The sequence below is a fragment of the Dioscorea cayenensis genome, chromosome 1, assembly GCF_009730915.1.
Source record: "Dioscorea cayenensis subsp. rotundata cultivar TDr96_F1 chromosome 1, TDr96_F1_v2_PseudoChromosome.rev07_lg8_w22 25.fasta, whole genome shotgun sequence".
NCBI classification, from domain to species: domain Eukaryota; kingdom Viridiplantae; phylum Streptophyta; class Magnoliopsida; order Dioscoreales; family Dioscoreaceae; genus Dioscorea; species Dioscorea cayenensis.
In genome coordinates this window covers 30,014,743-30,040,522 of record NC_052471.1, presented here as the reverse complement: position 1 = coordinate 30,040,522, position 25,780 = coordinate 30,014,743, and the positions used below count along the sequence as shown (strand labels likewise).

Below are 25,780 nucleotides of genomic sequence, written 5' to 3'. Positions count from 1 at the left end.
CTCCTCCTTTTTTTACTCTCTCTCTCTATCTCTATCTCTATCTCTATCTCTATCTGTCTGTACGTATATATATATATATATCTATATCTATATCTATATCTATACTGCACAGTGAAATAGTACTGTATTGTTTTACTTCGTACTATGTTGATCTTCAACTGTTAACAGAGATATGTTTTTTAATTATATATATATATATATATATTTTAAAATGTGAACCAACGTGCACACACGAAAATATTATTTTCAATATATTTAAATTTTTAAAGTTGATGTTTGAATCATTTGTTTTTTTGGGTTAATAGAATAAAAAAAATGTTTTAAAAAAAGTTATAAAATATTTTTTTTTAAAAAAAATATATATAAATAATCAGTATTTCAATTGTTAAAAAAAAAAAGAAAAAGGAGGTGGATAATGGTTAGTGTTTGGGGAACGTTTTCCCCCAAAATGCTTCGGAGGCGTCCTTTAGTCCCGAAGCTCGGGACAAAGTCATTTAATACTTTCCGCTTTTGTGTGTGGTGTTGTTGGTCTCTTTCTCTTTCTCCTCTCTGTGTGTGTGTTTGTATGGTATCTTCGATTTTCGGGTCCAACTCCAACACACTTATTCACACAGCACAGCACAGCACAGCACCACCACCACCACCACCACCACCGCACGGACACAGCAACTCCAATCTTTTTCTTATAAACACCATTTCGATTTTTCAGTTCCTTATTTTTTTTGTTAATGTTTTCTTTAAAAAAACAAGGTACACAGATCACGGAATCCATCCTCTGCTCCATTTAATATAAAAGCGATAAATAAATAAATATATATAATAAATACTAACACATACACCAACATTTTCTCTTGAAGAACCATTACTGTCATAAATAATAAATATCCTTTTTTTTTTCTATTTTGGAGCAGTATATTAATAATAAATAATATATATATATATATAAATACATCTATATTGTTGTCCTCGGGATTCTCGAGTGCTATAATTTTCCCAGGGCTGCCCAAATGTTGTTTGGTGGTCTTTTTGTGTAGTTGAACTGCGGAAACCGTGAGGGCCGTGGACTGCCACCATCACTGTGACTCTTGACTGTGACCTCCCCATCCCCATCCCCATCCCCATCCCCATCAGCTCTCTCAACTCTCAACTCTCAACTCTCAAATCTCACCTCTTCCTGGAAGAAAGAAACAATACTCTCATCAATTCCTCAGCTTTCTTCTTCTGCTCCTTCATTTGCTTTTTCATTCAACCGCAGTGTCATCTCTTTCTTACTCTATTGCTCGTTTTTTTTTATTCCATATCTGTCTGTTCCGTTGATTTATGGAGGTCAGGAGGGGCTCTCTCCAACAAGAGATCCGCTGTAACGCCTGATTCAACCGATTGTGTTCTTTCTTGGTTTCCTCATCATCACTTTCTCTTTCTTTTCTATTTTTTTTACTTCTTTGTTTTGTTTTCCTGTAAAGAGGAACAAAGATGGGGGTTTTGGATGAGCTGGGAGTGGGTCATAGATGGAGGGGCTTGTTTTGGCCTGGATCGATATAGGTTTTGGGGATTTCGTGGGTGATTCGAGCTCTGGAAGTAGTTTTGGGTGATAAAGGTGAGAGCTTGAGAGGTTTCTTCTTGGTCTGGTGTGTTTTTTCTTGGCTTCAAGACTTGCCCTTTTTTTCCCTTTTCCCTCCTTTTTCTAATTTTTACTTGTTGTGCCATATTTGTATTTGCGTTCCAACGCTGATTGTGAAGTTATAGACGAACACCTTTAACAAGCTTCCCTTCTCCTCCCTTTCCTTAAGAATCTCTCCCTCCTCTGAGTCTCTTTTGCCCTTATTCCCGCAAAGGAGCGTAGTTTCCTAGAGAATCCTTAAGCTTAGAAGAGAAAAAGAAACAAAGGAAAAGAAAAGATAGCAGATTGGAAAAGAAGAGTGCTTCAAAACAGGACTAGAAGCTGTCCTTGGCTTCCATTGCTTTTCTCTCTTTGCAATTTTGAGCGTTTTTATTTTCCCCTTCTTGGTTTCGTATTTGTTTTTGAGAGAAAGAGTAAGAAGCAGCAGAAGAAAACATGGCTATGGCTGTGGCTATGCGCAGTGGTGGAAGTGGGAGTAGCTTGGACAAGCAGCTGGATAGTGGCAAGTATGTCCGGTACACGGCCGAGCAGGTGGAGGCTCTGGAGCGAGTGTATGCCGAGTGCCCCAAGCCAAGTTCCATCCGCCGCCAGCAGCTGATCCGAGAGTGCCCCATCCTTTCTAATATCGAACCCAAGCAGATCAAAGTCTGGTTTCAGAACCGAAGGTTTGTGCTTCCTGAATTTGTTCTGGATTCTAAATCATTCATTTTAAAGATTCCTTTCCCTCACCTTAATTCCATTATTATCGTTAATTTTTATTTGAAAGCCCATCATTTGCGTATAAATCATACCATGAGAAATGCACGGTTACTTCAATAATAGATGATTGTGTACTTGCTTCTGTGTTACTTGAAAGATGAATTCCTATCTTTCCAATTTTCCAATTAACTCCTCCGTTTGGGTTAAGGCTTTGTTTTTAATTTGGGGCGTGTCCTTGTTCCGTCTCTCAATTATGTCCCGTCTCTCAATTATTATTGTTCATGTTACGGTCATGATATAGATCCCTGGTTGAACTTCATTCGGTGTATTTATGCCCTCATTACAATCATCTGCATTCTTTTAAGTTATTTTGTGTGCTTTCTCCAACGTTTTGTTTTTTAATTTATGACCTTGCATAGGTCATATGTTGGATATTGACTATGGATAAGGAACAAAGATGAGCCATTGCAATTTTCTTTTCAGGTGCCGGGAGAAGCAGAGGAAAGAGTCTTCAAGGCTTCAGGCAGTCAACAGGAAGTTGACTGCTATGAATAAACTCTTGATGGAGGAAAATGAGCGCCTTCAGAAACAGGTGTCCCAACTGGTTCATGAGAATGCATACATGCGACAACAACTGCAAAAGGTAAGTCCTGTTCATCTGATAACCTTTCACTAAGTGGAATAGATCATAGACTGAATGGGCATTGTTTATCTCACACTTCACGAGCTCACATGTTTTGTTAACTTGAAGAGCAGGCTTTAAGAAATGTGTTCTTATCACTTTATGTTCCCATTTACAGCATGAGCAGTCACTGCAATCCAAACTGCGATTAAGGAATCTGACAGAATTTTGAGCATGCTAAATTGCCATAGTAGTTAATCTCTTTTGACACAGAATCAACAAAGATAATGAAGAACCCCACCCGTTATTTTTGGCTTACCCACTTAAATGGCGTGATACAGAGGTGGAGTTGATTATGGTTTGTCTGCCATGACCACAGTTTACATGCATGCAGCTTATTGGAAATTTTTTTCACGAGTAAAATATCTCCTAACTTGATGCATGTATGATAAAATAGAACCCGCTAATGTCGCCACTTCAGAAGGGTTTTTTTTTTCCCCTTGAGGGATTGTTTCCTTTTCTTATTCTTTGAAATTTCTTTTGTTTTAGGTTTCACTGGCTAATGACACTAGCTGTGAATCTGTTGTGACCACTCCTCAAAATCCTTTAAGGGATGCGAGTAATCCTGCAGGGTAAACTGAATGCTCCATCTCTAGCATTTGAAGATAAGTTATAATGCTGACGAAAAACTTTATTCACAATTTTGTTCTGTTAACCATTGCTTGTAGGCTTCTCTCCATTGCCGAGGAGACCTTGCAAGAGTACCTTTCAAAGGCAACAGGAACTGCAGTCGATTGGGTCCAGATGCCTGGGATGAAGGTCAGAGAAACAAATGGAACTGTCTTCTTTATAAAAATAAGATTAATAAAAATAAAATGCCTTCGTGGTCATACTGGTTTCAATCAATAACAGAGTTTCTATTTGATTGTTCCAAACCCATGTGTTGTGCTAATAAATAAATCTGTCATTCATTCTTCTGTTTTCCTTAAATACAGCCTGGTCCGGATTCCATTGGGATTGTTGCCATTTCACACAGTTGCACTGGAGTGGCGGCACGAGCATGTGGTCTAGTAAATTTAGAGCCTACAAAGGTAACCGTATATTTGTAATCATTGGAATCATTGTGATAAATTAGGTCCTACTTGCTGGAGTAATGTCTTGTGGGGTGTGGTTGAGATTATCGAATTTCATCTATATGATTCTTCTTTCGCTTCAAGTGCTAAATGGTCACATAGACATTCTCTGGTGGCATGACCAATATTCAATGCCAGTATGCCTGTCACTGACAGATTGCGGAGATCCTCAAAGATCGACCATCCTGGTTTCGTGACTGTCGGAGCCTTGAAGTCTTCACCATGTTTCCAGCTGGAAATGGAGGCACAATAGAACTAATATACATGCAGGCCAGCACCTTTTAAAGATTTATCTCTTTGTAGACTCAAAATTTTATCTTAATTTTCTCTGTTTTTTCCGCTCACAAAGATTGATTGTTGGTTGACATTCAGATGTATGCTCCCACAACTTTAGCACCTGCTCGAGACTTTTGGACCATTAGGTATACCACAACTTTGGAAGACAACAGTCTGGTGGTATGCTGTGTGCTCTCACTTGTTCAGTTTGATGCTCTGGTTTACTGTCAGCTGAATGGTTCGAAATGTATTTTCCGCTTGTGAAACACCATTGGAAATGCTTCTTGGTAACTTATTATTTGTGATGTCAGTGGTGACATTCTTGTCATGTTCAATAGATAGTACCCATGCTTTTGCATATTTAAACAGGTAGCTGTGAGGTCTCGAACAACATTAAAGGCTTTATTGTCATGATTCAGTTAGACTTGATTGGTGCCATATCACAAAGCCTGAAATTAATTAAGCCTTCTTGACTGAAAATTATAAGTTATTTTGTTATTTCATTTTTTTTTAATAATGTCAAATTGCTGCTCATCAGTTCATTCACAGTCCCAAGGAGCTTGATTTGCTAAATATGCTAATTCAGGTTTGTGAGAGGTCCTTGAGTGGTTCTGGAGGTGGTCCAAGTTCAACTGCAGCTCACCAATTTGTAAGAGCTGAGATGCTTCCAAGTGGTTACTTGATCCGCCCTTGTGATGGTGGGGGTTCGATAGTACACATTGTTGACCATTTGGATCTTGAGGTTTGTCTACATTGCTAATCTTCTGCTCCTACTTCCTCAATTGTAAACATATGACTCAATTGCTTTGTCAACCTTGTCAGGCATGGAGTGTGCCTGAAGTGCTGCGGCCTCTTTATGAGTCACCAGGTGTATTGGCTCAAAAAATGACTACTTCGGTATGTTGCTGGATGATCACATTTTTCTTGGTTCAACTGAAAATGAGCTATACCAATACTATACATCTTTTCTCCAGTAATTTTTTTTTGTCTTGTATTATTCATTGTGCTTTTCTGTCCTTCCATGATTTACTTCTCTTGCGCTAAAATATTAAAAATTATAATTGTATTATGAAGGCTCTACGCTACATCAGACAGATAGCTCAGGAAATGAGTGGTGAAGTGGTGTATGCCTTGGGAAGGCAGCCTTCTGTTTTACGGACTTACAGCCAAAAATTGAGCAGGTAACTTGGTTTCTTATTGTCAAGTGAACATCTTGATTTTTCTGCTATTATCTTCTCTCGGTGGGTATGCCTGTTCTGACTTCTACCACTCCAGGGGGTTTAATGATGCTGTCAATGGTTTTAATGATGATGGTTGGTCAACCATGGGCTGTGATGGTGTGGAAGATGTAGTAATTGCTACCAACTCTGCGAAGAAAGTCTGTCATGCCAGTTCTGCTAATGATCTTTCAGTGCCCCCTGGAGGTGTTATCTGCGCAAAGGCATCAATGTTGCTTCAGGTATGCTATATAGTTCTTTGTCTTGAATATTCTCTTGCATTGTCTATCAACTGTTGTTAGCATGTATAGCACATAGATCATTTTCAATTTTCTTCTATGAGAGATTTTCAAGGCATTGTTAACTTATTGTTAAACTTTAACAGCAATCAAAGTCCTTGCATATTTCACGGCATTATTTGGGCAAATTTGGTCTGGTGCTCTAAGGACTTATGCATGAGTTTTATCTGAGATGGAAATTTAGGATAGCTTGTTTACACTATCTTGTTTGGTCTTCTGTTATAGCAAGTGGAGTCAATTCTGCCCACATCTTGAAATTGTGACTGGGGAAATAAGTCTGAAAGACGTTGTAATATTATGACATATATATTTATCCTTTTAACTTTGTGAAAAAAGGTTTGAATTGTCCTCTCATCATTCTAGAATGTCCCCGCGGCTTTGCTGGTTCGTTTTTTGAGGGAGCATCGTTCAGAGTGGGCGGATTACAACATTGATGCATATTCTGCTGCATCTCTGAAAGCCGGGTCTTGTGCTTTCCCTGGACTAAGGCCCACTAGATTCTCTGGGAGCCAAATCATTATGCCGCTTGCGCATACAGTCGAGAATGAGGAGGTATGTTAGATTCTGTTTAAGTGGTTTTTCTGTATGCAAACAACAACAGTAGCAGCCAGCGAAACTCAATCCGAATATATGTGGGGTTGGCTAAATGAATCCTTGAAAGAGTTTATTTATGGCAGATCATTTGGATTTTTTTCCACTAATGTGCGCAACTATCATTCTTGTGACATCTGTCTCTTTTTTCCTTAATATTTGCCTGTTGGCCTCAGTAACATAGACCAGCTTATTTTGTTGATATTTTATTCATCCTTTTTTCTTGGAATTCAATGCCATTTTTACGATGTGCTTGCTGTGATCTAATTCCATCTAAATGACTTCAAACATTCCATTAAAAATTTTATTTTTCTGAATATCTTATTAAGTTATAACGGAACTATTTCTTTGCATTTTCTTTTGTTGGACCAAATATAGGTTCTTTTCAAAAGCAAAAGCTGCAAATATTGTGGTAAACCATTTGTAGTGTATGGTGCTGCTTTCTGATCAAGAGTTTCCTTTGTTAGAGGAATTATAGATACCATTTTTCATCAAACATAGGTGGTACCACTGCATAGAAATGAAGTATAATCTATTGTTCATTAGGTAATGGTGTTTCTTCTTTGAATTGCTTGATTCCATGGAAACTATAGCAGGACATTCAATAGTTTAAACTCTCTAATGCACTCCTTAGTGGAAATTGTGTATCACGCATTGATACAATTTGCATACGATAATATGTATTGATTTTCATAAGTTTTAAACAATGTTTCAGTTTCTTGAAGTGATCCGTCTTGAAGGACAAGCTGTAGGTCAGGATGATTCCAGCTTATCCCAGGATATTCATCTCCTGCAGGTATTGGGAACTTGCTTCAACCCTGAATTAGTCTTTCTAAATCTGTTCATGGCATGCTCGTCTCTCTATCGTACCATGCAATTCCTGTTTCACATTCATTCTAAGTTTTGTTTTTTTTTTTTATAAATCTGGTTTGGGTATAATTTGTTTTTGTCATTTGTGTTTTGTCTTCCCTTACACCATTATGCCATATACATGGCATGTTAAAGTATTGTATGCATTGATTTCTTATTTTCAAATTAACTTCGGGAGAAATAGAGTATCCATCAAATGTAAGTTAATGGAAATTTTACAACAAAATGGGTTCTGAAGGACTCAGCTTTTTGTTATGCCATAATTTGAATGCTAACATGACATACGATGAAAACTATTTCTGAAAAAGATGTCTTGACTAGCTTGTCAAATTGCCGCGGTAACTAAATGCTTGTTGAATTACCATGATGGAAATGCTGTCTATTGAGATCCGTTTGGAATTTGGCAATTAATGTGAACCTTTGACTGACGTCAGTATAGACTCAGTCTAACATTTTGGACAGTACTATAATTTCCATGTGAGTCCTCAGTTCAGGCTGTTCTTTTTCCAGCTTTGCAGTGGAGTTGATGAAAATGCTGTTGGTGCCTGCTATCAGCTTATTTTTGCACCGATAGATGAACTTTTTCCTGATGATGCTCCAATACTTCCTTCTGGATTTCGTGTCATACCTCTGGAAGCAAAAACAGTTAAGCCTTAATCTCCTCTCACTCTTTTTTTTTTGGATGATGCGTTAGCTGATATACCATATTACTGGATTGATATGCCTGCTCCTAGATCTCCACTGTGCTGATTTTTCAGAAATATATTAAAATCTAAAATTGTCAATTTATTTGGAACTTATTGATCTTGGTCTGTATGTTCTGTTCTTAACAGTGAGCAATAATTGTCTGAGAGAAGTTGCTCAAATTCCTTTATGTGGATACTAATTTCTCCTTAATTGCCATGTGCAGGATAACTTATCAGCAAATCGTACTTTGGATTTAGCATCTAGCCTTGACGTTGGCTCTGCTTCTAACCAGTTGTGTGGGGACACATCAAACACTCCAAGCTCACGTTCTGTGCTCACTATTGCCTTTCAGTTTCCCTATGAAGTTCACCTGTTAGATAGTGTTGCTGTGATGGCACGGCAGTATGTCCGAAGCATTGTTTCAGCTGTTCAAAGGGTTTCCTTGGCCATCTCTCCATCCCAGCATGGTCTGAACATGGGACGGAGTTTATCTCTTGGCTCACCAGAGGCTCACACTCTTTCTACTTGGATTTGTCAGAGCTACACGTGAGTTCTTATAATTATTTGAGCTTACCAATAATTTTGAGAACCACATACAATAAGAAATTGATTGATTTTACATGCAACCTAGCATTTAGGAGTTTGTTATTTGGATAATCTAAAGATCGAAGTTGTGAAAATCGCAAGTCCAGATTAGATGGTGTTCTTCATTGTTGATATCTTTTATTTATGTTTCTCATGTTTTACCAATACTTTGGCTCTGCAGTTACCATGTGGGGGCAGAATTACTGAGGACAAACTGCGAGAATGGAGAATCCTTGTTGAAAATGCTATGGCATCATCAAGATGCCATTTTATGCTGCTCTTTAAAGGTAAAGCTAATGGCTAAGTTTGTGATCAAGGGGTTATTATTCATGTGTTTTGTTTATTCTGCTTTTAGTGGCTTGCATTGGTGCAAAAACTATAAAATAACTTTACATCTTCCATATAATGGCTTACATAATAAGGATTCTTCCATAATAATAATAATTTTTGGGCTTTGAGAAGTTTCTGATAAAAGTGAAAAAATGGTCTGATGATTTTCTCATGCTTTACAGACACAGCCAGTATTTACCTTTGCCAACCAAGCTGGCTTAGACATGCTAGAAACGACGCTGGTGGCCTTACAAGACATTACTCTAGATAGAATTTTTGATGAGGGTGGGAGGAAAGCATTCTGTTCTGACTTTGCAAAGTTAATGCATCAGGTACTCACATCTTTACCTCTTAAAACTTTTATTACAACCCAGGATTTACCGTGATTCACTTTACATGTTGCAACAGAGGCACATGACTGATTAGTTTGATGTGCACAGGGAATTCTTTTTAATTAACTAAGATTCGAATGTTGTTATCTCCAGGGATATTGTCATTTGCAATCAGGCGTTTGCTTGTCTGGGATGGGTCGCCATGTCTCTTACGAACAAGCCGTTGCATGGAAAGTACTTGACGAAGCGAGTAATGTTTACTGTCTGGCCTTCTCTTTCATTAACTGGTCTTTTGTTTGAGGCATTTGGTGGAGCTTTCCTCAAGGCCAGGTTCAAGAAAAGCTTTATGTAACTTGTAAAGAATCATATAAAATATTTATGTTACAATGGGATAAGTTATAGGAGTTGTTAGCCTATTATTATGCAAGATTTGAGTTACAAAGTAACAAGGAGACTAGTTCTGCCATTTGCCTTATTATGATGAGCGTGGCTGTTAATGGTATTACTGTACATTGTTTTGGATCTCTTCTTCAGATATAAAAATATTCAAAGCTAAGTTTTTGTTCTTGGTGTTTTCATAATCGGGAGAAGAAATCAGTTCCTAACTTATTGGTTTTTTAGATGCACAGCACTTGAATGCGGCACTGGAAGTCAAATGTCATCCTGGGAACAAGATGATTGATTCGAATGCTAAAATATAAATGAATTAATATTATCTTAAAATTTAAAAAACTAACATATAAATAAACATTTGAAAGGGTATAATCACCAAAATAGTCCCTCAGATTTTTCTTCTCATCTGGTCGCTTCTCTTGACTACTCGATCACTGGTCACTCACTTGACACGCTCGCCATTCACTGCCTCTCCACTTTTTAAAAACGCGCCCACTTGGAGAGTGACCAATTACATTTCAAAAACAGATGACCCACGCAAGATTTTTAACCGTTCGACATATTTTCAAAAGTAGAGATCACTGAAAGCATTTCGAAGAGAGTGACTCAAAAGTGAAAAGAGTAGAAAAGATAAAGCGACCAACTAGGGTATTATACCTTTGAAAGGTCTGACACAACATACATGATGTAAAAGCAGCTTTGTTAAAACAAACAATTTTTATATATATTGTGGCATATAAACTGTTTTATACTATAATAAAAAACAATGCCAGACGGAGAAAAACAGAAAACAATACACGGTATAAATCCAGTGGTCCGCATCACTATTATCCAGAGACATAAAGAACCTCTCAAACAGAGAAGCTATTTATTAAAAAAAGAGAAAGAGAACAAAGAAAGAAAAAACACAAACCAGAAAAAGATCAAATACAAACACTACATAAAAGAGAGAACATAAAATAGAACAACTTAGAATGAAAACCCACTGCTTAAGAATGATCTCATGATCCAAAAAGGTAATTCTTTTCCAGATAAGAACAGATTGAGGTGTTGATGATGAAAGCCAAAAGAAGCAAGATTGGCTGCAGGAGAGCCCCAAGAGAAAGGTATTATATGGATTTGAGGGCAGCTGCACAGATCCAAAAGAAATTTCAGGTTGCTAATCTGAGGTTGATATCTCCAGGAAGAAGTGAAATCCGAGTTCTGAAGAAGATCTTGAATGACATGCTGATCACTGAAAATATGGTTAACGGGAATCCGAATCTCCAAAGCAGAATGAAGAGCAACTTCAGTAGCAAGTATGACATCAGAAATGTTGTCCAGCAGTTGCTGAGAACCACATCCTGCAAGAGAGATCACAAAATTAGAATTTGTAAAGAAGAAACCGAAAGAACAAACCTGGAGTTCACGGTTGGTGATTGCATGAATGAAGAGGAATCCACCGTCGGCAGTAGAGAAATTGTTCAATATGAGTTTCCCGCCTCAAAAAGATCTTTAGAGCGCATGAGAATTCTTCAACATGGGCCACGGTTCGGAGATAATGAACCCGGGCAATTAGGGCGAACATTTTTAAAAATAGCATTACACCGGCTAAGCCACAAATGCCATGCACCAGCCGCAATGTAAGCCAAGAACCGCAGGGAATGGCTGAATTCAGAAACCCAATTGCCAGAAGAAAAACCATCATTGAAAACAATAGCAGTGTTCAAAAAAGAACTAAAATGATCCCAAACATTCAAAGCACATCTACACTGACCAAACATGTGATCTATGGTCTCACGATGAAGACCACACATGCACCACAAGGAGAATCAGTGCCAATGTGAATGCTATGCAAAAAGCATAAGTGGAAAGACGGCCTCTCAAACAAAGCCAAATAAAATGCTTAATTTTTAGGAGCAACTGAATCATCCACACAATTTTTTCCAACCCTCCCCAATGATCATCAACACCATGCTGATTATTCAAGAAATGATAAACTGCAGATGAGATTTTAGGGGTAGTAGCATTAGGCCACCAAACCCAATGATTGTTTGAATCATGCTCAACTGAAGAAAAATTCTTATCAGTCCAATCAAAATGATTACCAAAGAGTAATTGTAACCCCTGAAATCCCATTGATCACCAGAGATAAGTTCAGAAAAATTAAAATGGTCCAAGTCAATATCCATGTTGAGAAATGTGGGCTTCAAAGCGATCGGAATATTAAATATCCAAGGATCCCATAAAAGAGAAGTATTCACTGGATTAACAGAATTGATTTTACAGTAATGTCTAAGGAAAACAGCAGATTTGCATAAACCACGAAAAAACCAGGAGCACTTAGCAGGGATAGGGTCATGCCAAAAATTAATTTTCCCATATTTATTAAGTAAGATGTCAACCCACAAACACTCATGGGAGTTTAAGTATTTGAAAACATTTTTGGACACAAGAGAATGCTTAGCAAGAACCAAATTCTTGATACCCAAGCCCCCCTCAGACTTACCTTCCATTAAAATTTTCCAACTCACATTATGGATGCCCGTTCCATTGCCATTCCTACTCCAAAAGAATTTACGCACCACTTTGGAAATTTCAGATAGAATAAAATTTGGAATATGATAGACAGTCAAAGTGTAAACTGGGACAGAGAGAAGGACAGAACTTATCAATATCTCTTTAGCCGCAGGAGTCAGATGAAATTTATCCCAATTAGAAACACGTCTCTTGATTTTTTCTACCATAGGCTGAAAAGTACGGGAAGACATTTTTCTAGGAGAAATGAAAACTCCTAAATACTTAAAAGGAAATTGAGCATGATTCAAATTCAGAATAGAACAGATTCTAGTTAAAACATGTTTATTAAACCAAGATGGAAAATAAACATGAGATTTAGAGAGATTGGGACACTGACCAGTAATTCTAGAGTAATGATATAAACAATTCTGAATATTTCTAGCAACCTGACGAGAGGCCTGAGTGATAAGGATTAAATCATCAGCAAACATGAGATGGTTGAAATTATGCTGCAAATTGCTATTAAAGCCAGGAATCAGATTATTTTGAAGATTAAAATTAAGCATTGAAGTAAGAGTTTGAGACACTAGGATGAATAAATATGGTGAGATAGGATCTCCCTGACGAATTCCTCTAGAAGAAGAGAACCAATCTGTGGCGCTACCGTTAACAAGTAATGAAAAAGAGCAGGACTGAAGACAGGAAGCAATCCAAAGTGGAGAAAAATTCATTTTAGCAAGAATGGCAAGAATTGCACTCCAATTGAGGGTATCGTATGCTTTTTCAATATCCAGTTTTATTATCATCATAGGGGGGCTATGACTATCATTTTCAATCGAGTGAGCAACCTCTTGCAAAGCAATAATATTATCCATCGGACACCGATTTGGCACAAAACCCGCTTGTTCAAAACCAACAAGTTTATGAATAACAGCTTTTAATCTGTTGGCAAGAAGTTTAGAAATGATCTTATAGCAAACATTACACAAAGAAATAGGCCGAAAATCCGAAACAAACCTAGGCTTATCAATCTTAGGGATGAGAGCAACATATGTTCTACCCCAAGAAGAAGGCATACAAGAGGTTTTAAAAAAATGTTGAATAGCATCAAAGAGATATATGCCAACCACATTCCAAAAAATTTTAAAGAATTCAACATTGAAACCATCGGGTCCAGGGGACTTACCTGAGGGAAGATCAAAAAGGGAACGGTGAACTTCCTCTAAAGTAACATCCCGAATGAGCAATGTTTTGTCAGAATCCGACAGCATAGGAAGATCAGGAGGAAGAGCATCAGTTAAGTATGACGAATTGTTATAAGACTCGCTCCAAAGATTTTGATAAAAATTCATGAAGGCAAGATTAATGCCTGTAGAATCACTAAAGACATTGCCATTGCTATCCTCAATCTGGGCAATAAAGTTAGAGTGAGAGCGAATATGACAAATAGCGTGGAAAAAATGAGTATTCTTGTCACCATCCAAAATCCACTGTAAGCGAGCGCGCTGAGCCCACTTAATACTATTCTGGCGCTGCAAGGCAGCAAGCTTGGCATAAAGATACGTCAGACCAGGTTGATTATTAGGATCAAAATCCGAAATTTCCATACAACCAATATCCGCTTCAACTTTAGAAATCATAGCATCCAAATTATTCACCCCCGAACGAGACCAGAAAATGAGCTTAGAACGAGTACGGGAAAGAAAATGAGTAAACGCCTGCATGGGATTACCATGAGGATAAAAATCCCAAGCTTCACGAACACAGTTATGACAACCAAGATCAACCCAAAAATTATTAAACCGGAAAGTTTTCTTTTTAAAATTAGAGGATAAATTAATTGAGAGAAAGAGAGGAGAGTGATCCGAAAAAGAACGAGCAAGATGAGTTAGAGAATAGGATTTAAAGGTACCGTTCCACTCAAGATTAACAAGACAACGGTCCAGCCTGGCCCAACGACGAGCGGAGCCGTGTTGATTGTTGCACCAAGTGAAAGTAGAACCAACATATTTAAGATCCAAGAGATTATTACTATTAATAAATTCGTTGAAAAAATAAGATTTACGATTATAATTAGTGAAGGGGCCTCCCCTGTGCTCATCTCTGGAGAGAATAGCGTTAAAATCTCCCAGAATAAGCCAAGGAAACCCAAGGGAAGAAAGCTTGGAAAGTTCATGCCAGAGATAACGTTGAGAAGAACAGCGAGAAGAGTTATAAACCACCGAAATGAGAATAGTTTTAGAAAATGAAGAGGAAACCACTAAATGTAAAACACGACGAGAAACAATGATAGAGAGACTTGACCGATGGCCGAGTTCCAAAGGATAAAAGATACCACCGAATAACCATCGCGAAGAATAGACGCCCATTCCCAAAGCCTAGGAATTTTTCTTGCAGAGGCGCTCAACTCGAACCGAAGTTAGCGCGAGTTTCGACAAGGCAAACCAAGAGAGGCTTAAGCTTTCTGATGATCCGGAAGAGCCGAGAAGAAGTATCCCGATCTGAGATACCCCTACAATTCCAACAAAAGATTTTAGCTGTATTCATAAAAACAAATTCGAAAAAAGGACAGAAACTAAAATGGTTAAGGTGAAGACTCAAATCAACAGAAACCAGAACCCTCTGGTTCCACCCTTCCCTTCTTAGGTGAAATCTCATTAGTGTTTGATCCTTTCCTGATGAGGGCTTCCCGTCTGACCTCCGTCTGATACTGAACCAGCGTCATTGAGTCGTCGGGACCGTCATCACCATCATCTGGCATTTCATCATCGTCATCATCAGTTGATCCCTCCCCACCATCACTATCCTCCTCCATATCACTGGATTCAAGGGCAGAGGAGACTTGAGCTACAAGGGAGTTATGCAATTGATTATGAGGAGGAGAATGAATAGAGACTTCCGGGACAGATGTACGCAAGATAGGAGGAGGGGAAACGTTTCTTGGAAGATTAATCAGCTTTAAGGCTTCTCGGGAGTTACGAAAGGTAGCGTTTTGAGTGGGAGAGAAGGGCGGTGAATTGTCTCGAGCATTAATAGTTAAGGAGTTTTGTAATGAAGAGACGTGCTGCAAAGGGACTTCAGGATTAGACAAGACCGGAAGATAGTGGGAAGGGTCAGATGGGTTACTTTCGAAGCGAATGGTGGGGTTCTCCATGTTGGGATCAACGGCTAGATTTACCACAGGATCTTGATCAGAAGAATTTGTAACGGCACCAAATAAAGTGCCATCATGGGATGCGTGCATAGTGGAAGACCGGCCACTGCCAACGACACGGGATCCACCACGTAAGCGGTGCAAAGCAGTGCCTCGAAACTCGGTATTTTCAATCTCCTGACCGGCTGCGGAACGCGAGGACACGTGAGCAGCACGAACAGCGCCACCACCACGGCCTCGAGCTCGGCCACGCCGACGAGAGACCAGAAGCCAAGGTCCAAACTCTGATCCCGGGTTATCATCCTCTCTAGGAACGAAAATAGGGTCAGCAGGATCCATGCATTGATCAACGTCATGCAAGACCAAGGGAGTATTCTCTACCGGCTCTCGCAAAACACGAGAGGGCAAAGAAGACTCACCGGCCCCCGACAACGATGGTCGGTTGCAAGACTTGCTACCGTGACCAATGAGCCCACAGTTGTAACAAAATGTCGGTAAAGCGTCAGTACATCACAACAACAAACACCCCTATGAACGCTCATCTCCGATCCGAAAACCCTCGGCAAAGAGGCTTTTCGATAAGTCTATTTCGATGCACACACGAGCATATTTGGATCTTGCCAATGAGAATGTAAATTCATCAATTTTTATAAGGTTTCCAAAATTACTGGCTATAGTATCAATAGTTTCACCGTCCCAACATTCAACAGGCAAGTTATGAAACTGAACCCAGATGGCCGCTGAATTAAGCTTAGCAAAGCTTGGTTCAAAGAAGGGTTTCCATGGAGATAATTGAAGTATAATGCCATTTATGGTCCAAGGCCCATCAAGAAGAAGACTCTGCATCACTTTCTCAGAAGAGCATCTTATCAGTAAGAAACCATTGGGAAGATCGGAGATAAAGACCTCACCAATACAGCTCCATTTGTTCAGCAAAAACGACTTGACTTGCTCAAATGGGGGAGATTTCCCAAATAGTTTTCCGTAGAGAGCATATTGGAACTTCAAGCGGCCTCTGTTGATAGCATCTTTGTCCAAACGGACAAAGCAAGAAGTGGAGGATTTGAGTTTGCTTAAAAGCTGGGCGTTATGGAATGGGGAATTGTCTAGGGTTTGAGTCAAGGAGGAGGCGATTTGAGACCACGATTTGGACTGAGGAGCGGGAGGGGGTGGCTGACCCCCGCTTGCCATGGCAAGAGGGGGAGCGGACAAACAGGGGGAACTCAGGTTGGCAGAGGGAACTCAGAGATGGCACGGGGTTAGGGATTTTTCTTTCAGGTTCTGAATCAGCACATATTCTCAAAGCTATCCAGAGACATTAATGTCAACTAGAAATCAGATGAATCTTTGCTGGCATGCGTTTAGACTGTTTGGGGCAATGCACCGTGTGTAAAAGTTCCATACCATACAGTCTGTAACGTATCATCCACACAGGCGACCAAAACAGAATACCACAAATACTTCAAAAGCAAGGGTGGTGAACTGGGATGATATAAAGGTGTATATGCAACCTGAGCATTTTCATTAAAAGGATAACAAACATGAAATTTTGGCCAGAAAGATCTATATAAATTTTCAATCCTGCTAATCATGATATACATAGGCAAACTGAGTTGGATATGGATAAACTGAAATTATGAAAATGATGGAAAAGCCTGAGATGACACTGCATCACATTCAGTTAGGAAGATGGCTACAATCACCATTTCATCGGGAAGCCAATACCCAGAAATTCAAGAAAAATGATGGGGAGACAGCAAACCAGCTGATGAAGGCCATGGCTGTGGCTGTTTCAAAACTCGGACAGTGGTTCTCTGCACATAAGTTCATGTCATTACCAATTAAAACTGTGATGCCAGCACATGCACAAGCTGCTGCAAATGTAAGTGAGGATGTGATCTGCATTAAAGAGGAAACATAAGAATAGGTACCAACAAAGGCTGATTTATCTAAATAGCAACCATGCACACACACCACAATTTCCTTACCCAATCTCCAATAGCAAACAAGCAGACAACTCGTGGATTCCTCAAACAGCGCTTCACAAGGAGGGCGTAAATATCCAGGATGGCTAATGAAAGACTCCACAGACTCTGCAAGATCGCTGCAGCTACAAGGTAGCTGATCCCAAGAAGGTTATTAAGTTAGAAGTTTCAAAACAATGAATTGCTTATCTAGAATTAGCAAACAACAGTAGCAAGTTGCCTACAATATCAAAGCAAAACTCATATACGATTTCATAAGCAGGAAGAGCATCATCAAGATCTACACTAATTCTGTTCGGCTTCGGCTATTCATTAAGCTTCCACATCTGTAAAAAGGCAGGGAAGGTTGACTCCTGGTTCTTTGCAAAGTTGATATAACAATCAGCATCAATAGGCACATTAGTTACCATGGCCCAATGCTGCACCACTGACTTCAATGCATATGCAGAAGAAGATGTCTCATGAAAATCAACATTTACAATCTATGGGCTCAAAAGAATGAAGAAGAATTGAGGCCTCAAAAACCCCTTTGTTAGCTTTTCTGCCCAAAAAATTCTGCTCTCTGAACATCATGGAGGTAGGCAAATAGTAGCTATGCTCAAGAACATGAACGCAGAAAGTAAAAAATAAAGGATAGCCACACAGCCCAATGTCATTATCGAGTAGTTCTCATCTCCTGCAAAAATGCAAACGGTACAGCACTCACCACATACACAATGGGAAGGGTTGCCAATTACAAGGCAATGCTTCTCAAGATTAACATCCAATTTACCCTTCTTAAAAAATGTTTTATCTCTATCATCAGTGCCATGACATGGTATCAGGGCTTGCAGAAGTTGTATATCGAAATATCCACATATTGGAATAAACTGTCCTTTATATTTCTAATGGCAAAGTTCTTCAAGCTTGAAAATAAAACATGGCTTACAATAAGCAACTGATAGCCAATTTCAAGTACAATTCTGTTTTCAAGTCAATGCAAAGGGGGGGTACATTCATTGTATTTAATTTTCATTTCCAGTCTTGTTCTTAAAATAATCACGACAAGTGGCTGCAAGAAACACTAGAACTCTGCCAACTTTTGGACCATAGCACAACATAATTGAAGGTCAGCTAAACAGTTATATCAAATGTTGGACGATCATTAGCCTAACCAGCCATAAAACACGAAATTGTAAAGTGAAATAAATGGTTCTCTTCTGGTTCATGAGCATTTATCAGAGCTAGAAGATATGGAATAGATAAAAAAATACCAAAAAAGACCTACTAAAATATGAAGGCAAATTTCATCTACGATGATTATTAAAGATCTAATGCAGAACTTAAAAGATTGTATAATTGCGTGCTTTGGTTTGAGAGGCTTTATGAACATTGGGGGGCCGGCCGTGACAAAAATACCAGTCTTCTAATGATATTTCTGAGTACAGCAATAGTGCTCAGAACAGGCACATCAAAAACTACAATTGAAAGTAGTAATACAGTGACAGAGAAATGCTCAGGTCTTCATCTTTTACTAGAAGCCTCAATTGTAGGTGAGATGTAGATTATCCCGCATGTTCATTCTCAAAATCACATGGGGGTTTTCTCCCTCAAGGATACCGACATTCCATGTTTGCTGGTTCATGTTAGACTTGTGGCCCGCTAGCAGAATAACTTCAAGCCATAAAGCTAGACTGACTGACTCAGCACATGATAGTACTACAAACAAATAAACAGAAATGTGCGGCATAGGCAATCTGTTGGATAACCAAAAATAGGAATTACTTGTAAATCATGAAGAAAAACTTCAATATCATAAATCATAATCAAAGATGGACCAAAACAAGAATTATTATTTGTTTTTTAAGAAAAAAAAATCGTTTTTTTTTTCCTAAACCCAACACATATAAACTTGGCAATGATGGTATTAAGGAGAAAAGGAGATGATGGATATAATACCAGAAAGCGGTGACGGAGGTGAAATCACTGGTGGAGACCATGACAGCAAGAGCGGCAAGCGCGAAGGCGAACTGGCAGAGGCGAAGGGCGAGGCCTCCAGCAGTGCCGGACATCCCTTGGATGTCCTTCATCCGGACCCTGGGCCGATTCTCAGCGGCATCCGTGAGAGGTGGCGCCTCCACTGGATGCACCGCCGGTCGGCTTATGTTCATCTCCGCAGACACGATTTCAGATCATCTCCTAATCGAATTAGTATGGATCGGATCTAGGGAAGAGGAGAAGAGGAGAAGAGAAGAAGATGAAGATGAAGATGAAGATGAAGATGAAGAACCCTAGGTTTGATGGAATTGGGAAATTCCCCACAAAATGAAACAACAAAAAGAGCTTTGGTTTGGGCTGGGACCTGGCTGGCGAAGGAGTTGTCGACACTGTATATATATAGAGAGAGAGAGAGAGCGAAGCGAGCTCATCCCATATACCATCTTGCCATCATTCTATGTACTTTTTTTAATTAATTAATTAATTAATTAACTTTTATTTTTATTTTTCATTTTTTTATTTTTATTTATTTTGTTTGGGCCCATATCAATGTAGCTTGGTTCGGTTAGGAATAGAATGGTTGCATCCGTTAAAGGCATGTTCCCGCAAAAATCTATATATCCCTCTAAAGATCATGTAGCCCAGTCCAGCCCAGTCCAATCCAGTCCACCACCCGTTTGCACTATATCATTATTATTATTATTATTATTATTATTATTATTATTATTATTTTTCTTGAATTATTTGTTGAATGTTTTAAATTGGCCTATTTTGCCATTATGCTATATATATATATATATTTAATATAGTATGCATCTTGTTTAATTTAATATAACCCATATCTGTTTAGTTGATTTATATATTTTATTTTATTTAAGATATTTTTTTATTGATGTGTATACTTTTTTGTACAATATCTTGTGGAATTAAATACTACAATTATTAAACATAAAAATAATAATTTCATATACATCTAAAGATTCTGATTAGGTGAAATGGTCGCAACCGAAAGTTACTCAAACATTAAGTTTAAGTTCATGATGAAACTGCCTTCTCTCAATAAAGTAAATTGATTTTTTTTTTATAAAAATATATAAATTCTCCATATGTTATAATTTAGTCACTAAAAGATGTACATGATTAATGGACACTTAACTATTGCTTATTTGTGTATGTATATATGCCAATGCCACACTGGAAGATGATTTTATTATGTTCATCGTATTGGCTTAATTCAACCATTGCTATATAGATACAGTGGATTTTGAACAATGGCTTATTGTACTCTTCAAGGAAAGAAATAAAAAAGACTTTAACATAAATAGATAGTAATTTTATGTAAGTATTATTATATGTTACCATTATTCCTAGTAGTTGTTAGTAGTAGTAGGGTTTGATTTTCTAATTTGCTGCCCATTTAGTTAGATAGATATTTATGTTGCTATAGAGAGCTTTCAAATAAGCCAGATGGACAAATTTAGAGTGGAGATTTCTAGCTCAATCAGCCTGTGGTCCTTCACGGTGATAAAGTTTGAATACTAATGCTTGCAAATATAGTTTGGATGTAATAGTAGTTTATAATAAATATATATATACACACACATTATTTGCTTAATAATATGTACATACTTTATTTTAAAAAAAAAAGTTATAACTCTTATTTTAATAGGCAAGTCTATATAAATTTTGATATATATATATATATATATATATTAGAAAAGTGGATAAAATCACTTATCTATTACAATTTTTTTTTTATAAAAATTAAATTAATTTAAAAAAATATAAATTTTAATTGGATTTTCATGTGAATTTAAATAATAAAATATCTGATGATTTTAAATGTTGAAACCAGATAATATTTGCATATATTTTTTAATTATATATATTTTTTTGGTGTTACATTATTTTTAAGAGCTTATGTATTAGTATATCATATATACCATCGTATCCGTAGTCGTATACGTGTATATACACAAGGGATTGCGTGCGATTCAAGCCACTGAAAAACTCGAGATCAGTCGTATAAGAGGACCACCCGTCGAGTTTTGTTGTTCTTCTCTCGAGGTCTTCGGTCTTCCACTGCGAGATTGGGATCTTGTGCGTGCGTGAGGCGGAGAGCGACGATGATCGAGGTTGTGCTGAACGATCGTCTTGGCAAGAAGGTGCGGGTGAAGTGCAACGAGGATGACACCATCGGCGATCTGAAGAAGCTGGTGGCCGCTCAAACGGGAACGAGGGCCGACAAGATCCGCATCCAGAAGTGGTACAACATCTACAAGGACCATATCACTCTCAAGGACTACGAGATTCACGACGGCATGGGCCTCGAGCTCTACTACAATTGATCCATCATCTCAATCTAGGTTTATCTATCTTTTTCCTCAATTTCTTTATGGATTCTCTTTTGGATATCATCTTTTTCTTCTTATTTTTTTATTCTATCCCTACTTTTAACCTTTCTGATTATAGAATCATATCTGCATGGTTTGATTCTCACCTTTGCGACTTAAAATTTAATATCAGTTTCATGCGCACTTGTTTAGCAATTATTCAATATTATTTATGATATGTATCATTAATCGGTGGGAATTGCTTCTTTTAATTGTGCGTTAACCCATAAATATACCTTCTTTAGTGAAAAATTGCTTGCCACTAGATTCTTTGGCTATTGAATTAATCGTGCACCCTGTCCCATTAGGGCACTTGATTTGCCCTAGTTCTTTTCACACAATTTGTGTGTGCCTGCCTCTGTGTGTGTGTGTGTGTGTGTGTGTGTTTGTGTGTGTGTGTTTCCCAATTCTTCAATTCTGATTCCTTATTTCTACAACTAGGTGAATGGCCAGATACAGCTTTGCGCATCCTGATTCTGTTCCTTTTCTCCTAGCCCTGGACCAACTTCCATCCCTAGCATTTAGGAAAAATAGGGTATTACTTGAAATAAAGAAAGTGTACTAAGGATGTTAGAGATTTTATGTAAAAGGGAATAAAAGATACAGCCTGCATGAACTAAAGACGACAACTAGTGAGGAAGCTTATAACTTACAGGAGTTTTAAACAGGAATTTGATAATCTACCAGTTCCACTGTAAAAAACATTTCAAAGAATATAATTTTCAAATTTTGGTCGTGATATTGATTTGCCATTCTCGTTTTCCCTGCAACATCCTTGATAGACTATTAAATTTATGTCTTCACATACCAGTTGGATTTTCTGCTTCCATGCTTGGCAATTGTTTGAATTTTATCTCCTTTATGGTCTAGCTTCTCTCCAAAGTCATTGCAAACGGTTGTCTGGTTTCACATATTTTTTTATTATGTGGCAAGTATAATCAAGTCTTACTTCACAACAAAATTCATATAAAAATTCAGTTATTTTTGTGTCCATTGGAGGCTCTCTAAATGGCTCAAACAGGCAATAATGGATGGTCTGACTTATCAATGATGGCATTTAAATGCTAATATCTTTCAAATTATAAATATATTGCAGTCAATCTGGATCCATATGACTCAAAACATTTGTAGATAAAAATTTTGCAATTTCTTTAAACTTCTATCATGATTGCTTTCTTTCATTTCTTTTTGTGCAACAACTGCTTGGTACCCTCCATTTTGAGATTCTCCTATGGATAAGGAAACAATTTTTCTAAATTACATGAATTTGTATGAGGGTTCTTGATTTTCACTTAGGTAGAAGAACTCCAATTAAGAAACCTAGTGCGAATATACAAAATAGAGACAAAGGAATGAGAAATAATGGATTGATTCTATTAACTTTGGGAGATGCATTGTAACACATAGCATTTCTTGTTTTGAAAGAGTTAGGTTCCAGGTAGGAATGTGAACATTGTGAATAAAGGTTATTAGAAACCTGTGGAGGTTGCACTAGGGCATAAGGTTTTGACACTCTTGATGAGATTCATTTGTCTTTAAGAAATTCGTTGCTTGAAACAGGATCTTTTTGTTAAGGTTTCCTCCATTTTGAGGGCATCAGAGTTGTTTGACATCTTTTCGAGTTGAAACACACTTCGAGTTGTTCATGCCTTAAGGTCTAGGCCTTTACATGTTTGTGGTCTTGTCTTTGATATCTTTATATGTTTTTGATGTCTTCATGGCTTTAGTTTGTCAATTACTTGAGGTCCCTGATGACATTAACTAACTTATTCTATGTTTCCAAGGCTTCAATTCGAGCCTGAGGCCTTTAGCAGCATGAACAACTCTTTGACTCTGCATCTCTACATCTTTAATTCTTTGACATGTTGAGATAATTAGCAACATTGTGCGCTCTGACTTCTTCAAGTTTTCATGATTTTGACAACTTAAAGGTCAATTACTTTGTTCACAATAGCATCATCTCTTTAGCTTCTTCATCTTCACAAGTTCAACACTTATGATGCATCAATTTCATAACCTTGGTTAAGCTTTCATTATTTTTGTTGTTCATCTGTAAAAGTCTAACATTTTAGCTAGAATCACTTTATGACTCTGACTGCAGCATCATAACTTCAGCTGCAACACTTTATATGTAATACCTTTTAGCCACAACATTTTGATTGCAGCATCTGTGATGTAATACTTAAGCAGCAGCATCTTCAGATGCAACAATTTTGCAGCAGCATCTTTAGTTGCAACGCTTTAGCTACAAGGTCTGCAAGTGCAACATCCATATGTATTTTGTTCTGTCTGTACCCATCACTGTCCTTAGGATTTATGCCAAAGCCTTGTGATGCATTTCTTCCCTGAGCCCCCCCTGTTGTAATGAATCTAGCTCTGATAAAGATGAGGTAGCGTAGCGTAGTGATTAGGCCTGCTTTATAGCCATTAGGTCATGCAAATAATGAAGTTTGTGTATGCTTGTTTTTTTGACACCAAGAGAACTACAATGGCCACTCTGGTTTTGCTCAAACCGACAACTAGCACATGATCTATTTTGGAGTTGCATAGAGCTGTTGGATGGTGATTTGGAAACAATACCAGTCCTTGGGAGGTCAATTACACGGTCTACTGAACGTGCCATTATTATAGGGTGTTTTTCAGCTTGAGTTTCATGTGATGTGATTTGCATGCAGTGGGTGGGAAGGCCTTGTTAATTTTTCTTTTGGATAGCTTTGAAGGTATGGAAGTTAGTGGGTTTATGGCTTTGAAAGGTGAGGTCATGTATTCTATGGCCTATGTGTACCTTGGCCGATCTCTTTATTTGTTTCTCTGCCTTTCTCTTCTCTCTTTTTCCTTTCCTTTTCTTCTACTTTTTTTTTTCTTCTGATCCTTCACTTACAATCTCCCCTTCTGATCTACTCTTTTTCCTTGATGGTCACCTCTTTCGTTGTTAGGATGTGGTTCTTTAGACAGATCAACTGATTTATATTGCCCTGCTAAGGTGTTGGGATAAGTTTAAAAATGTATCTATATATATGGTTCTTGAAAGAAAAAGGGCATAAACATCAATCACATCTACTTGTATTTTATCCGTTATATAACCTTTCATTGATGATATATAGATTATTGGTGCACACATACAGGATCGTTGGTGATTTCAATCTTTTGGGCTACGAGATTATATGTAAATCATAGAATCAATTATAAGAATCAACCAACAACTAAGAAAAACAGATCAGCTGCACTAGGCACTGAAAATATATATCACAAGAGAACACTGACAACGATATACTAGCCCAAAACACAATGACCCGGTGAAGTAAAAGAAGATTGAATAGCAAATGGTTTTCTTTCTTTCTTTCTTTCTTTCTTTGTTTCTTTGCTCCTAATCATATACTTTTGATTCTATGATGCTATTATCTTATTAGTAGTTTGTTTTGTGATGGCAGGTTGGCTTAGGCATGTGAAGAGCAAAAGTTGATATAAATGGATAGCTAAGTCATCAGTGCTAGATGCAATAAACAAAATTGGGGAACGTTACTGCTTTATATTTTCGTGGTTTTTAAAACAGCTTATGTTTTCACTATGTATAATGAAAATGAAAACAATGGCATGCCTGTTAAAACAGGGATTTGATCTTGATCTTGCAGCATAAAACCAGTGCTGCTCTTTTTTCAGTTTTGTGATTGTTATTCTCTACTGTGGCTTTAATGGGATGAGCTAGTATCACTAAATCTTGTGGTTTGATTGTGAAATACTGTTCTGATATGACTGCATGCTTTCTTATGCACACATTCTTGATTTCTTATATTTTGTAATTTTTAGTGGAAGCTCTTCCCATCGTGTTTATCTATGATTCCTTTTTCTTGAACAATTGATTAGTGATTACTACTTTCCATTGGATTGCTCCTTTTTGCCCTGCCCCGTTGTTTACTTGATCTTGAACAGGCTCATGCGTTCTACTTTGTGAATTGTCAATGTGGTTTTTTTGTCTTTTTAAGCCAGCGGATGCTCTTTTCGGCAAGCTTGAACGACCGATATAGTTTTTTTTTTTATTTGTTTTGTGTACTTGATCTTGAACAGGCTCATGCCTTTATATATATAATTTTATCAGCATTAATTTGTTTCCCTTTTT

General features: G+C 37.8%; 3 protein-coding genes across 5 annotated transcripts; 2 read left to right on the top strand and 1 right to left on the bottom strand.

The window, feature by feature from the left end:
* The first annotated feature begins 1,031 nt into the window (after positions 1 to 1,031).
* LOC120265083 (homeobox-leucine zipper protein HOX9) lies at positions 1,032 to 9,828 on the top strand. Of its 3 annotated transcripts, XM_039273001.1 has the most exons (20): positions 1,032 to 1,360; positions 1,464 to 1,597; positions 1,741 to 2,286; positions 2,804 to 2,963; positions 3,492 to 3,574; positions 3,671 to 3,761; positions 3,938 to 4,033; positions 4,232 to 4,345; positions 4,448 to 4,531; positions 4,938 to 5,093; positions 5,174 to 5,248; positions 5,426 to 5,532; positions 5,627 to 5,810; positions 6,231 to 6,419; positions 7,174 to 7,254; positions 7,839 to 7,973; positions 8,239 to 8,561; positions 8,782 to 8,887; positions 9,113 to 9,262; positions 9,416 to 9,562. In XM_039273001.1, exons 3-20 carry the CDS (start codon positions 2,057 to 2,059, stop codon positions 9,560 to 9,562), a joined length of 2,511 nt encoding a protein of 836 aa, XP_039128935.1. In that variant the 5' UTR covers positions 1,032 to 1,360; positions 1,464 to 1,597; positions 1,741 to 2,056. The 3 variants fall into 3 exon arrangements, with proteins under 3 accessions (XP_039128935.1, XP_039128931.1, XP_039128937.1); XM_039272997.1 differs by having other exon boundaries at positions 1,032 to 1,597; XM_039273003.1 differs by lacking the exons at positions 1,032 to 1,360; positions 1,464 to 1,597 and having other exon boundaries at positions 2,057 to 2,286; positions 9,416 to 9,828.
* A 6,968-nt stretch (positions 9,829 to 16,796) lies between these two features.
* LOC120265678 (CASP-like protein 5A1) lies at positions 16,797 to 19,679 on the bottom strand. Its single transcript, XM_039273633.1, has 3 exons — positions 19,232 to 19,679; positions 17,297 to 17,429; positions 16,797 to 17,207 (listed from the first exon to the last, which is right to left on the bottom strand). Exons 1-3 carry the CDS (start codon positions 19,441 to 19,443, stop codon positions 17,016 to 17,018), a joined length of 537 nt encoding a protein of 178 aa, XP_039129567.1. The 5' UTR covers positions 19,444 to 19,679; the 3' UTR covers positions 16,797 to 17,015.
* A 1,632-nt stretch (positions 19,680 to 21,311) lies between these two features.
* LOC120269588 (ubiquitin-like protein 5) lies at positions 21,312 to 25,326 on the top strand. The gene is made up of 2 exons (XM_039276876.1): positions 21,312 to 21,636; positions 25,095 to 25,326. The coding sequence occupies exon 1, from the start codon at positions 21,397 to 21,399 to the stop codon at positions 21,616 to 21,618; it is 222 nt and encodes a 73-aa protein (XP_039132810.1). The 5' UTR covers positions 21,312 to 21,396; the 3' UTR covers positions 21,619 to 21,636; positions 25,095 to 25,326.
* The last annotated feature ends 454 nt before the right edge of the window (positions 25,327 to 25,780 follow it).